The sequence below is a fragment of the Haemaphysalis longicornis genome, unplaced genomic scaffold (assembly GCF_048455015.1).
Source record: "Haemaphysalis longicornis isolate Haplotype H1 unplaced genomic scaffold, Haemaphysalis longicornis Haplotype H1 scaffold_14, whole genome shotgun sequence".
NCBI lineage: Eukaryota > Metazoa > Arthropoda > Arachnida > Ixodida > Ixodidae > Haemaphysalis > Haemaphysalis longicornis.
The window spans coordinates 19,607,416-19,622,631 of NW_027526245.1; the positions used below are offsets into that span (position 1 = coordinate 19,607,416).

Genomic DNA, 15,216 nt, shown 5'->3' on the forward strand with positions numbered 1-15,216 from the left:
AGTCCGAATATTTGTGAGAGACTTTGCCAAACCGTTTATGCTCGTCCCAGGACATGGTCTTGAGAAACATAACACCTAATGTTTTCATGCAGGGAACTATTTCAACTGGGTCTGATTTCAGAAGGAGAATTTGTTTTATTGTTATATTTTTATTTCGGTCGTGAAATAGTACTGCCTTGGTTTTCTGCACATTTATTTTTAGCAGGTTTTCTTGTGTCCACTTTTCAAGTTTGACGAGGGTTTCGTTAGGGTTAATGGAGTAAGGGTTAATGGAGGATACCTCAGTAACCTCAGATTTGCTGATGACGTTGCCTTTCCAAGTAGCCCGTGGAACGAATCGGAAAGCATGCTTACCGCCCTGGGCAAGCAGAGTAGGATCATGGGCCTGAAAATTATTATGCGGGAAACTAAGGTAATACTCGATAGCTTCGGTAGAGCACTCAGTAAAATAGCCTCGGTAAAATGAACTCAGACCTCAAATGGACTTGTACCTCAGGCGTCGTCAAACTCACTCGAGCTCAAACTCACTCGGCATCACTCTGGCTCATCAAAATCACTCAGGCTCACTCGGTTCAAACTCACTCAGGCTCAAACTCACCATGTTATAATAGCCTCACGCTCGGTCAAGCTCAAACTCACGTGTGAGTATGAGCCCAAATGAGTCTAAATGAGTGGACTCATGAGTGAGTCGGCGGACCTCTGCATGAAACGGTACCAATACTTGGCGGTGTTTGTCAGCCGGAGAAGAATATGGTCGCAACTCAAAGGTCATCAAGAAAACAGCGGCAGACAGGCTGCATTTAGGCGAACTTGTGCCTGACGCCGAGACGCGGTGAGATGAAGAACACCGCGCACCGCAAATCGCCATTGTTTTCTTTTCGAAGCTGGGCATCGGTGAGGCTGGCTATTCGGCATCGGCGTGGTCATTTTGCTTCAACACGAATTCCACACGCGACACTATCCCTCTCCCAGAGGAGCATCGTCCCGACGCTGAAGGGGATGTAGGTACCGAAAACGAGATGCCTGCGCCGTCACCTCATCGCGAAACGAACGCTTTCATGCGGACCACGTGAACCGTCTCAGGTCGAAAGCTTAACACGTCTGGCAACAACGGCACCTCGTAAGTTCCCTCGCTAAGCTGTGCCGTCCGCAATATTTCCGCAGAAGCTTTGTCGACAGCTCTCGGAGTCGAACAACTGTCCAGACTCAGACAAAATGAAAAAGCGCGAAGGCCACGTGGCAGCTGCGAAGGTCGTAGCGAATCTTTATTCTTGGGCCAACGAAGTCAGTACGGGAAACCGAGCAACTACGGCGGCGGCATGACCATGTTCTGTCAGCCAAGAGGTGCAAGCATATCATCCTCGAACAAAGGCGTTGTAGTCGGAACATAGTGCTGCCGAAAACCGGTGGTTTGAACTGACGCATGTACGGAAACTGGGCGAATCGGTAACGGTGCGGATGAAACAAGGCGCGAAAGGAAGGACGCAAAGGGAGGGGAACAAATGCTATCGACCGAGGGTTTTACTGAAACCCGCAAATATGTACAGACGAACAAAAGAAATAACGCAGACAGTATACGGCACGCAATGACTCTGATCCCACACACAGCAAAGTGACGCCCAGATAATTAACTCCAAAGTTTTGCATTGATACGGAGGGCGAACTGGTAGACTTGTCACTCATTCTTGCAATTTGAGCAGCCTCCACAATTTCCCGCGTCTTTTGTTCACGCTTGCAAATCAAACTGAAGCTTCATTGATCTTGCTGCTGTCATATAACTCTGTACCCTGCCGCCTGGTGGTTCCCTCCAAGATCCGGACGAACTGCATTAGTGTGTAGATCGGTCAAACGGGCCGCTGTTTGGATACACGCCTGTTTGAAAGCGCTAATGGACGCATGTGCGCGGTGCGCTCCGCAGAAACCGACCCACGTGCTGCATGCGGAGAAAGTTGCCGCGTGCTAGCGAACGGCAGGAGTAGACTCATTGTGGAACGCAAAGTTCCACCCACTTGGCATGATGCGGACATTTGGCACGTGCTGCAGCGTTTGGGCCGCGAGGGCCCGTCCGCCTTCTACGCGGGAGCCGTGGCCGAGGCCGTGTCGGGTGCCGTGCACGCCGCGGGCGGCGTGCTCAGCGCCGCCGACCTGGCGCGGCACCTGCGAGAGGGCGGCGACGGCCTGGTCGAGCCGGCGAGCACCACGTACCGGGGAGTGCGCGTGCACACCGCGCCCCTGCCCAGCCACGGCAGCGTGCTCCTCGAGGCGCTCAACCTGCTGGAGGGATTCACGCTGCGCGGCAGAGACTGCGGCTCCTACCAGCACCTGCTCGTCGAGGCCCTGCGGACCGCGCTGGCCGACGGCCTCGCCTGGGTGGCGCACGGGGGCCCCGCCGCCAGGGACGGTCGCCTGGCTGCCAAGGAGCACGCCGCCAGCCGGCCGCCACTGGACCCGGACCGGTAAGCACGTCTTGGGCCAGCGCCAAGGAAACGGGTACGATGTCCACACTCGAAATGACATTCGCTGAACTAGGGTTACGTGTCGAAAGTGCTGAGCCATTCCGTTCTGTGACAACTTTCGAACGCGCTATAGCGCTCGTCGCAGGGCTGTCAAACAGTGTAGGTGGAAGTAGTAAAGGGAATTTTATTTCTCTTCCGCGTAGCCCAAGGTCCTTCCTAAGGGGCACACGTACACTTACAGCGTTTCCTGCTGAGCATTCGCGATAAAGTTGGCCTTGCCCGAAGGCGTTCCTGCATACACGTAACAAAAAGGGCCCATCTCCCCGCGAGGGGGACTCGAGTAAATGCGTCGCATAGGGGGGTGGGTGTATTGCGTTAACGTTTAGTGTTTGGGGAGTTGGTGGTAGTGAATGCGTTGTTAGCAGCTTCTTGACGTAGTTTGAATGAGTCAAGGATATAAGGCGCGTTCGTAGCCTTCCATTCTGTGTCGGCTTTGTGGCGCAGTGGGAAGAGCACCATGTACCTCGCGTTCCGCCCACAGGTAGTAAATGCGTTGTATCAGCAGCTTCTTGACGTAGTTTGAATGAGTCAAGTATATAAGGCGCGTTCGTAGCCTTCCATTCTGTGTCGGCTTTGTGGCGCAGAGGGTATACAGCACCATGTACCTTGCGTTCCGCCCGCAGGGTCGTGGGATCGAAACCACGCGCCGGTAAGTATTATTTTTTATATAGTGTAGGGGGACGGGTGCGGACCTGTTGTTGAGAGCGAGGAGAGTAGCGTGATGCGGGAGAGGAGGAGTGGGGGAGAGGGCGCACCTGGAACGGCTGTTGCGACGCCGAGGCACGCCGACAACGCCGGGTGACATCGTGAGTTAAAGAAATGCTCTGCATTTAAAAAATGCACTGACAATACTATACTCCCTATGCGAAATTGGGGCGCAGCGCGAGCTGCACTTTTCTCAGCCACGGCGCATATCTGCTGCGTCTTAGCAAGTGAATGCGGGATCAGCGAACGCGCGGCCACTCGCGCTACTCTGCTATAATCTCACAACGCGTCGCCGCCGCTGGATAGCGTGCTGTTGAAAATCATAATTTAACGTCGTGCGTAAATATCACGTGGCTCGCATTAGCGGCGAACGGGGAAGCAGCGAGAGAGAGGGAAACTTTATTTGCTCAGCGCCATGGTCGGGCCCTTTATTCCGGGGCTGCCGGTGGCCGACGGGTAGCTCTCTCATCCTGGTATTTGAGCCATTTTTGGCAAGCTGTATGCGGGTTGAGCAGGGTGGCCTCCCAATGTGTCGTGGATCTGTTGTTCGGTGTAATGTTCTTCGTGTTGTGATTTTGTGTGCAGTGCCACATCGTGTGGAGTAAATCTCCCGTCTGGTCACAGTGCGGGCACTGTGGTGTTGGGTAGATGTCCGGGTAGTATTTGTGTAGGGTTGCGGGAATTGGAAGTGTCTTTGTGTGAAGCTGTCGGAGCAACACCTCCTGCATTCTTGTGAGCGAGGGATACGAGGCTGGAAATCTCCTCCGGCTGAGACTCTATTCAAGCAGTATCTCCCTGTAGGCGGTACGCAGTGAAGGGGGTGAAGGTGATCGGCTGGCTCCCTTGCCTGGGGAGTCAACGCGTGCGCGGCGACGTTCCCCCCGGTCTGTCCCTGATGACCCGGAAACAATATGATCTTTGCGCATTCAGGCGGCTGAGAGAGAGAGAAAAAGTAAAGGAAAGGCAGGAATGTTAACCAGGCTACGGCCTAGTATGCTATCCTGCACGGGGGAAAGGGGAACAATGAGGAAAAAGAGGAAAACAGAAAAAGAAGGGGAAAGGTACGGACAGAGCGTGGAGTGGTCTGCCCAGCGATAGGACACTATAGACATTGTCTAAAGTTCAGACAGTTCGTAGAGAGTAGTCTTGCGCTACAGTCTTTTGTGCAATTCCGTCGTTTTGAGGAAACACAGGAGCGCTTTTGTCGCCTTGTCCGCAGACGACGGAGAAGGCCAGTGGCCCAGGATTGTCTCTCCTCAGAAAACGGGCGCCGAGAGTCTAACTTTCGTAGAGTCGCAGAGAGCTGGCTGCGTTCGGTTGAAAATCGTGGACAATCGCAGAGGACATGTCGTATGGTCTCTGGTGTTTCACAGACTTCGCACGCCTCACTGGCTGCCATTCCAATCAAATAGGAGTAAGCATTTGTGAATGCGACTCCAAGCCAGAGGCGACAAAGAATGGTTGCATCAGATCGTGGGAGGCCTAATGGGAGGGGGCGCTGAAGATGGGGGTCCAGGGCATGGATACGAGCGCTCGTGAACTCTTGGGTGCTCCATTTCGATAGCGTGGTCTCCCGAGCAAGTTTTCGGAGAGTCAAAGGGTATGCGTACATAGGCTTCCGTGAGAACGCAAGCACTGCGCATTTGCTGGAAGACACTTCCAACCCTTGCTTGTGCAGATAGCTGTTTGTCAAATCTGCAGCCTTTTGCAGGCGCGCGCGCACGTGCCGTCGAGTCACTCCATCTGCCCAGATGCAAATATCATCCGCGTAAATCGACAGATGAACCGTTCTTGGGAGGGAGCTTGCGAGGCCGATGAGAGTCAGGTTGAACAACGTGGGGCTCAAGACGCCTCCCTGGGGGACACCGCGTTGGGTGTAGTGTATTCACGTTGGGCCATCTTGAGTCATTACAAAGAATGACCTCCCCGAGAGGTAACTTCGCACCCACTGGTAGACGCGGCCGCCAAGCCCCACTGCCCGCAGCGCTTTAAGAATGGCTCATGCTCCACGTTGTCATACGCTCCTTTCACGTCCAGAAAGAGTGCAGCGCATATGCGCTTGATGCGTCTCTGCTGCTGCACAAAGGTCACCAGGTCGATAACGCAGTCGATAGAAGAACGGCCACGACGGAAACCAGCCATGACTCTAGGGTAGACGTTGTAGTGTTCCAGGAACCACTCCAGGCGTGCAAGGATAACTCGCTCCATAAGCTTGCCAACGCAACTGGCAAGTGCTATGGGTCGGTATGCCGCCGGGTCCAGCAGAGATTTTCCAGGTTTCAGGAGCGGAACAAGGCGGCTAGACCCCCATTTTTCAGGGACTATGCCATCACGCCATAGGTCGTTGAAGTAGTTCAAAAGGGCGTGCAGGGCGCCATTGCCAAGGTGACAGAGGGCAGCATAGGTGACTCCATCTGGCCCAGGCGATAACGATCGGGTGCAGAGAGCCAATGCCGCCTCGAGCTCTTCCATTAAAAACGGCACGTCCATCCGAGAATCCCGCGAAGCGGGAGTGTCAGTGGCAAGTGATGAACCAGCAGGACCTGTTCCACTGGCGATCCGAACGCAGAAGTCCTGTGCTACTTCGAGCTCCCCGCGTTTCTGGTGAAGAGCCAGAGCCTTGAATGGGGAGCGCTGTTGCACGGGGGTCATTAGCCCTCGCACAGTTCTCCATATTCCAGACAAAGACTTCTGAGGGTCGAGTGATTCGCAAAAGGACTTCCAACGCTGCGCTTGCACTTGGATAATGCGGCGTTGGATCTTTTTGTGCGTCCTTCTCGCATCTCTTAAATCTTGGAGAGACTTCGTACGTCTGTATCTTCGTTCGGCGCGCCGGCGGACAGCTCTAAGGCGTTCCAGCTCTATGTCGAACTCTGTGATTTTAGGAGACAGCCGGACGGAACGTTTGCAAGCAACTAGCGTACTTCCAATGGCAGACTCCAGATCTCCAGGCTCGTCGCCCCCACAAAAATCTTCCATCTTGGATTGAAATTGTGACCAATTGGTCACCTGAATAACGTTGCGGTCGAAGCGACTTTGTAGACCATGAATCTTCAAATAAGTCGGAATATGGTCGCTTCCATGGGTTTCTATGTCTGGAAACCATTGTGTACGGCCGGATAAGCATTGCGACACAAACGTTAGGTCCAAGCAACTGCCGTAGTTCGTGCCACGTAAAAAAGTAGGACTTCCATCGTTCAGTAAGCACAGGCCATGGTCTGAGGCAAAGGACACCAGGCTCCGGCCTTTGCTGTTAATGCCTGAGCTTCCCCAAAGCAAGTGGTGTGCATTGAAATCCCCCGTAACGACCCATGGACCAGTCGTTGTGCTTAGTATGCCCTCCAGCCTCTTGCGATCAAAACGAGATGTTGGGTGTATGTACGCACCCACGAGTGTGAAGGTGAGCTTGCGTTTCCTGATGGTCAGGCAGACGTACTCGTTATTATTGTGAGGCTGTACAGGATGGTGCACGTAGGTGAGCTCACGTCTGATGAAAACCGCGACCTTGCTGGGCTCCCGGAATGTGGCTGATTGAAAAAGTTCATAACCTGATAGCCTAATAGGTTTATACAGTTTCGGCTCACAGATGACGAGGATGGGGATCGACTTCGTAAACACAAATTGCCGGAGATCAGAGATGCGTGGCAGCAGACCTCTGGCGTTCCACTGAAATATGGAAGCGCCCTTGACATCCGCACTGAACGAAGGGTGCACATTAGCCATTGCACTTGTTCACCCGAAGGTTGCGAGTACTTGCTCCAGGGCCTCCAGTACTTGTAGCGCACTCAACGCTGATGGAGTGTTTATGTTATTCAGTAACGTGCGGATGGCATTCATGACGGACCTTAAGACCGCTACGACTTGCATATCTGGGCCTGAAGCCGGGGCGGAAGATCGCATGACTGTCTTCTGCCCTGAGCGTTGGGGCTCAGTCGGAGGTACAATCGGTGGCAGTTGGGGCCACGTGTCAACCGACATGGGTTGAGACTCCTTCCGATGCCTGCTCGGCGACTCCTGCTGGACCGGGGGTGGCGGAGGCGGCGGAAGCGGGCGCCGCGGTGGTAGCGGTGGGCGAAGTGTTTGTTGCACTGGTGGAGGATCCGCTTGCATAGAGGAGTTGGGTGTAAAATGGTCAGGCTTCTTTGAAGGCCTCCGGCGTCGAGATCGGTGGCGCTGCCGCTGTCGTACCGTCGCAGCAGCCTCCTTGTGCGTGGAGTGATCCCTCACCATCTGTTTCAAGACAGCGACCTCCCTCTTCATGCGTGGGCACTTCTTCGATGAGGCATCATGAGGTCCCTCACAGTTGGCCAACTTCAGGGTGCCTTCACTGCAGTCGCTAGCCTTGTGCGGCCCAGCACATTTGGGACATACAGTGGCGCTCCCACAGACAGCAGCGACATGGCCAATCTTCATGCACTTGTGGCACTGGAGGGGTTTTGGAACATATGGTCGGACAGGCTGACGGAAATGTCCCACCTTAACGTGGGCAGGAAGGCTGTCGCCCTTGAAAACTATCTTCAGGCACCTGGACGTACCAATGCGGCTCACGCGTCGGATGATAATACCTTCATGTGCAGGTTTGATTAGTATTGGCAGGTCCTTCTCGGGGATAGACGCATCGACGTCATAAATGACGCCTACCGTCGTGTCTTCATACGGAGTGTCATGGGCTCGCACTTTTATGTCTTGCAGTGACGTAATCTTCCGCAAGACCTCCAGCGCACTCCGGTGCTCCACGTCGATAGCCAAGATATTTCGTCGGGGATTAACCCTGACGTCTTTGACTTCTCCAGGTACAGCGGCCTCGAGGAACGCGGAGACTGCCTGCTTGTTAAGCATCCTCAAGTTATCTGTCTTGGCCTCTGGCACGAACAGGATAGTGTGCACAGGGTGTCTAGGCACGGGCTTCACTGTCGAGGTGCTCGACCGCGAAGATGCCGTGAGGATCCTTCTTTTCGCCTTTTTTCCAAGGTACACTTGCAAGCCATCGTCGGAATCACCATCGCTGGGCGCTGAGTACAGCTCGGTGTCCTCGGTGTCCGTGTCAGTTGGGAGGCCGGCGCGCTTTCTGGAGGCAGCGCCTGCCGGTGGATCGACGTCGCACGGCTCCTCCGGGGGATCCCCGTCCATCACAGCTCAGAAAAAAGCGCTGTAACGCGGGTTGAGAGCAAAAAATACCACAAATAGTCGCAGACGAAAGAACCAGCGTCCTACAGAAGAGGCACTTCGTCGTCGTCCTTCAGGCGGCTGATTCGCCATTATGCGAAGGGCCTGGCGACATATCCTGCCCCTGAGAAAATTTCGGCAAGTCTCTTAGGAAGCTGGTAGTATACTGGCGCGAGGATGGGCAGAGATAGCCAGGGCGATGGCGACCTCTTCCTCGCGGGTCGGATCCGTCGTTTTGATGATGCCGTTGCAATGGGGTTACCACTGCACGAGCAAACTGCTGCTGTGGTCACCCCATTGGTGGGTCCGGCACCATCCACGTAGATTGCAGCAGGGTGGGATTCCCACGCTTTGTACAGGTATTGGGCCCAGAGTGCTCCGCGGACTTGATCGTGTTCTGGGTGCATGTGTCTGATAAGGGGATGGACGTAAATGCGTTCTCTTATTTCTGGGGGATATCGAATCGATCTTTCACCATTGTCTGAGAGGTTATGTCTTGTCTATTTAGGGTGGCTCTGCTTGTTTTTGTCCACGTGAGGAGCACCTGTTGCGCATCTTTGAGCTCTATCGTGGTATTATCGACCCCAAGAGCCATTAGGCGCTCGTTGGACGTAGATACTGGGAGGCCCAAAGATAGTTTGGGGCACTTACGAAGAGCCCGGCCTAGTCTGTCCCTCTCTCTGGGTATGCGGTTTAGAAAAGGAGCAACATACGTGTATCTAGAGACTGTTACAAAGGCTTGTACCAGCTTAGTGGCTCTGGACTGCATCATTCCGTGGTTTTTGGAGGTCACTCGCTTGATCATTCGACCTCCCGCAGAGGGCACGTTTAACAATCTTGGGGTCGGTATTGGCGACACCGCGGACCGCGAGCCCCCCCATAATAAGCTGTGACCTACCGTGGTGATGTGTTTGAAGGTAAAGGGTAAGAAACCACGAGCGGTGGCCGTCGGAGCCCAAGTCAAGCTCCGGCTGATGGGCTCCCTGTCTGTTTACCAGGCAGGGAGCTCCAGGACCTGTTCAGCTATCAGGGTAAGGCTGGCGAAGAAAGTACCTCCGTCTCCCTACTTTTATACTATGCTATATGGTATTGTCTAACCCCCCCCCCCCCCAATATGATCGGTCCTTGAAAAGGGGCCGCACCGAAGTATCTTTTGCCCCATTGCCATCCTTAACCTTTCCTGAACCGGAAAACTACTCTCGATTTCTTGTTATGAAATCTCTTGCAACAACATCAGTTTTCTTGATTGCCGAATATCGTGAAGGCGTTTGTGTAAACTCTTACAAAGCTAAAAAACAAAGGACTGGTGAGGTCCTTGTCGAGGTAAACAACAAGTAACAGGCTTATAGCTTCTAGCTGAGACACGAATGGGTGATTTGGACATCAAGGTCACACCCCAACGGAGCTTCAACAGCTCCCAGGGTGCGATCTCTGAGCCAGATCTGCTGAATGAAACAGATTGCAGACCTCCTTGAGTAATTCAAGGATCAGGGCGTCACGGCTGTGCGGCGCATCAATATTCGTAGAGACGATAAGGAAATTCCTACGCAGCACATCATCCTGACCTTTGACCACTCGGCACTTCAATAAACATATCAATGCAGGATTTATCCGGTGCTCCATCCGTCCCTACATCCCAAACCCGCGGCTTTTCTTTAAGTGCCAGCGCGTCGGGCATGGCACAAACTCCTGCCGCGGCAAAACAACCTGCGCCAACTGCGCCGCACAGGACCACCCCACGGACAATTGCAACTCTGCTACCTTCACTTGTGCTAACTGCGAAGGCCCACACGCGGCTTACTCCAGGAAGTGCGAGAAATTTTAACTCGAAAAGAAAGCGATCAGGATAACAGTGCAGAGAATATCTTCCCATAGGCGCGAAAGTGGTTACTGGAAACTGCACTATCCGCAGTACTATCCAAAGAACGTCATGCCGAAAACAATTGTTTAAATGCGTTAAGTATTATCCGAGTTATCGCTCATTAAAAGGCGCCACCCATAAGGCCTGGGGCTCTCCTCCTCCAGCAGCTCCTCCGAAGCACTGTGGAAGCCACGACGTCATCGACCCGGCGCAAGACCACCGAGAGAAACAGTGCAATCCATCACCCTCCTTGGTGTACGTGCAGTCATTGGCTGGGCTAAGCCCTGCGCGCGCTTTTTTTTAGCACTCGATGCGCATGCCCCGCCCAGTAGATTCCGGTTACACGGTGAGCGCTGTCGCTGTGGTTCGCGTTCGCGGCGCCGTACTGGGCAATGTCTGGTGCGTCATAGAGGCGCGTCAGAGCCAGAAAGAACTGCGTCAGAGCTCGGCAGTGTGGCGGCAAGGTATGGTTGGTGAGCCAGGAGAGAAAGTGAAATCTTTTTTGTATGTTTGTGCTGCCCCTGCTTTACGCAGAGGTGTAATATTTGGTATACGTTGTCGTGAAGGGGTACTCTAGCGATTGCGCGATTGAAATGGCGACCTACGGAAGACTATTTAGGGCCCCTTTAATGTAAACCAAAAATAAAATTGGTCCCAGTACAGGTCTCTGACGCACTCCTGATATCACTTTTGTTAAAGGGAATTGTGGCCGTTTACTGAAACGTATTGATAGCGCTTGGTTAAAAATGTTGCATTCCAGTTGATAACGCTGCTCTTTGTGTTAAGCGGGGGGCAAGTTTTATCATTACGCCTTTGTGAGGTACTTCAGCAAATACTTTTGCAAAGCCGATGAATAAGGCATTTGGGATAAATCGTGAACGGCCTGATGTAGGTCGGTTACAAGCTCAGTTAATTGGGTTTCGCACGAACGCCCTCGAAGAAAGCCATGCTGATGAATATGAAAAAAGTTGTTCTTTGTAAGATATGTCATGATGGCTGATGATATGATATGCTCTAGAATTCGGAATGGTATGCTTGTTAGTGAAATCGGTCTATAATTTCAAAGTTCCGATCGGTCACCGGATTTGAATACGGGAATGACGCGTGCGATTCTCCAGTCATCTCCTATGATACCGGTGTCGAGTGATTGATGAAATATTACGGCTAAAATACAAAATATAATTGCTTCATTCATTTGGAGCAGTTTTGGACAAATGCCATCGGGCCCTGGGGCGGATTTATTCGAACGTCGATCAATGGCAGATTCAATTCCTTCCGGTGTGATGGTAATAAGAAGCTGGTTGGAGTTCAAGTGGTAGTGAGCTTTCATCTATGAGAACAGCTAAAAAAGGAGCTTAATTCGGTGGCAACCTAGGATGGTCAAAGTAATTCGCCTTCTTTAACTATTTCTACTGTAACTTACGAAACCCGTTTGGGGTTGATTATTTTCTAGAATTTCTTTGTGGTATTTTTTAACCTGCTGATAATATCATTGCTGAAAATTTTTTTTAGAATCTTGAAGGAAAAATTTCCATTTTTTTATGCCTCGAGATAGTGTTCCCAATCGCCATCCAAGGTAGAGAACTTGGCTGTTGAGTACATGCATTTCTTCTTATTTATTGCTCTTTTCACGTGTGACGTGAACCATGTGCTTTGAGCTGATGAGATGATTTCGGCCTTGGGGACGTGCTATTCTTAAGTTCGGTTAGTTTCTTTTTGATACCGATCCAGTTCTCATTGGCCTTGCGCAGAGCCCGCCCGTGGACGGGCCCTGTGGCGGGGGGCGAGCAGTCGCACACCACCTTCCTGGTCACGGCCGACTGGCGGGGCAACGTGTGCGCCTTCATCAACAGCAACTTCCTGGGCTTCGGCTGCGCCGTCGTACCGGAGCACGGGTTCGCCGTGCACGTGAGTGCGCAGGCGCGCTCAGCTGGGACGCGACAGCCTTTGCTGAGTTTCAGTCTGTGCTGGCGTAACACGGCCCCGAGCAACGCCGCCTGTATAAACATTGATTAACGCGTGAGCGAAAAATGGCCGAACAGCCACTCTCCTGTTGCCCTCTCCTACCCTTCCCCGCTCCGTAGCCTTCCAGCGTGCTTTCGTGTCCGCCAGCCAGCGCCGCTTCTCGGAAACTATGCAAAATAGTGGAAAGTTTGTTTAGCGTTCCCGAGGCGGCGCTCCTACGCCTTCCTATTGTTCACCATGCCTGTCTGTCTTGGTCTGTCACTGATAAACCTTCCTTTGTCACGAAGCAAAATCCCTTGCGCTGCCGCATGCAGGCTGATGCCGGCTTTGCGCGCTTATCTACTCGGATCACAGGCCCTGAAATTTTCTGAGTGGGGCATCCCACCTCTATCCCCTCCGCATTTAGGTATTGTTTTGACCCCGCTATTCGCACTCCGCATCGGTACGCACTTCTAAAATTGAGGACTGTACTGTAGAAGCGCCCCGACAGCGTGGCGGGATCCCAGCTGCTTATCCTTTTGTTTCCTATAATTTTCTTAAGTTTACAAGCACGTGATATTATTGGAAAGTAATCGTACAAGTGAGCGCCTGAACAAAAAGCGTGCACGCAATTTTTTCTTCTCTAAATACTCCAGAAAGAAAAATATCAGTAAAATAATGGCTGCCCCATCCGAAAATATCGTTTTTCTGTTAGCTATATGTCCACCCGACAATAAGTATGTTCTTACACTATTTCAGTCCGCCTCCGTCTTTATCTTTAGAAAAGTGCAGCAAGTATGAAGCGAGCGACACGTTGAACGAGATCCCCAGTGCGCCACAGAACTAGCGCCCCGCCGCGGCTAAGATGTAAGCGAAACGGCCCTTGAAGCCCAATAGGCAAGCTGACAGACACACGTCGTAGAAGTGGGTGCAGCGTTCGCGACTCGCGAGCAGTGACGTAAGGCGAGATGTCCGCCGGCACGCGCCACATAGCGGATCAGTGCCTGACCTAAGCGTCCCTACCCTTCCCATTGAAAAGCGCGCGACGCGTCAGGCAATGTTAATACAGGCGGCATTGCCCCGAGCAACCACTTTGGCAGATAGAGCGGCCGGCACTCAAAAAGGCCGCGAGAGATGCACGGATTAGACGCTATTTACCTAGCAGTATGTTTTTTGACTGCTATACATGATAGCCGGGTCCTGTCAATAATGCAGGCCAACCATTGTCACTCGCAAGAAAGAGCGGCGCACGCAACGGTAGAAATCAGAATAACGGGCGTTGATGAGCACTTGAGCGTGGCAGGAAAATATACAAAAAACTGGAAGACAAAAAAGCGATATAAAATGTTACGTTACATCAGTAAAATGCGCTGTTTGGCTAGTTGGTTCAGTGCACTAACTGGACATGCAGAGGAAGGAAGACAAACAATGCGGTTTGCTTTCATTTCTTCCAGTTAGCGCAATTTCGATCAGGCATGAGGTTACTTTACATGTTTTGAAAAAATAAATTACGACGGCAATAACATTTCAGCCGCCTCTGTGACCATTCGAATCAGGTATCCAATCTCCTTGTCGAGAAGGGAATGGACGCCTCACGTGCTCAGTTTCCCGTTTGTTTCAAAAGTCTAGAAATTCCCATTTCTCTTCTGCCAGACTACGTGGCCCAGTCGCTGCGTTTCCCGTCCGCGTTGCTTTGTCCCGTCGAGTTACCCTTCAGCAAGAGGCCCGCATTGATTTCGGAAAGCCTTGTGTAAATTTTGCCCATTTTTGTACTGAGGTGACCCAAGGTCATAGAGAGGGCAGTTGCGACCACAGCCGGCCAACCACAGGCCGGCCACAGGCGACAGGCCACAGGGGGAGGACTCCAAGGCGCAGGAGCGTCGCGGTGGGACGAAATTGCGCAGCCATCTTTTCGTCTCCGCCGTGGTGTCATTCTGCTCCTTTCACACTCCTCTTGCCGCCAAGTCTGATTTTGGCGTCAGGCAAGCACGCAATCCACAGCCGTCGTTTTTCCCATTGGCGTCTTCACGAAGACTCTTGACAACCACGGCTGGCGCGCCCACAGAAAATCGCTCAATGAGCATAGTCACGGTGTCGCGTTGCGCTATGTAATTTCGTGAATAGGAGGACATCAATGACGGAATGAATGAACAAACCCCTGGACGAACCTTTCGCAGAGAGCGGAAACAGAAAAGATAGGGATGGTCACTGGCTCACAATTGTTTGTTTGAAGAACTCCCGTACATAGCACTTCACCCGGAACAACCCAGGCGCAGACGGGACACACCCCTCCCTCTGCCGAAGAAACCTCTGCACTCATACACGTGTCATCCCATGTCCCACACTCGCAAACAAATAAACTCATACAACTTCATTCATCGAAAAAGTGATCTAAAGAGAACTCATATCCCCAACCAAAACCCAACCCCAATCAGTCCCCACCAAACCCCTAACCCAACCATCTGGCTGTGCTATACTGCACGTACACACGCACACGCGCACGCACACACCAGGTTGATGCTCACACCTTATCATACATAGATTCACTTCCACTGACGTGTCTGCTTTTAAGGGGCACTGATACAAAAATTTACCATCTTGTTTTTCTTGTAGCAATAAGTGGCTAATTGTCTATTTATCACGTGCAGAAACCTCATTTCCTTCAACGCGCGACGGTTATTCAATTAGAGACGTTTTTTAATGTGGCCAGTCGCAGTTTTCATTTCAGCGGGTGCCGCGGAAAGCTGATTTTGGTACAAACAAGACTGCCCACGTGACTGTCGGACGGATATCACAGAGCAGATTTGCCGCAGCACTGTCGATTCCGCGTCGGGGGCAGTTTCTGCGAATGCCCGACCTGCGTACTAATCTCATCAGCCGCTTAATTAAAAAGCGACGCTGGACGTGAACCAGGCACCGCCAGTGCAAATTGCTGCCAAAGCTAGACAACGACGCGCCACGGCAGTAGGTGGGGCGACGCGCGCTGGGAGCAGCCGGCCGGTCTATCAGGTCCGTCTACAGATG

At 52.4% G+C, this 15,216-nt stretch overlaps 1 protein-coding gene across 1 annotated transcript in view; it reads left to right on the top strand.

The window, feature by feature from the left end:
• The window catches only part of LOC144165177 (glutathione hydrolase-like YwrD proenzyme), a 118,058-nt gene that overhangs the window by 48,731 nt on the left and 54,111 nt on the right, over window positions 1-15,216 (top strand). Inside the window, exons 5-6 of the mRNA XM_077695288.1 lie at window positions 2,044-2,456; window positions 12,000-12,156. Of these exons, the coding sequence (XP_077551414.1) occupies window positions 2,044-2,456; window positions 12,000-12,156 (570 nt within the window). The remainder of the gene's footprint in view (window positions 1-2,043; window positions 2,457-11,999; window positions 12,157-15,216) is intronic.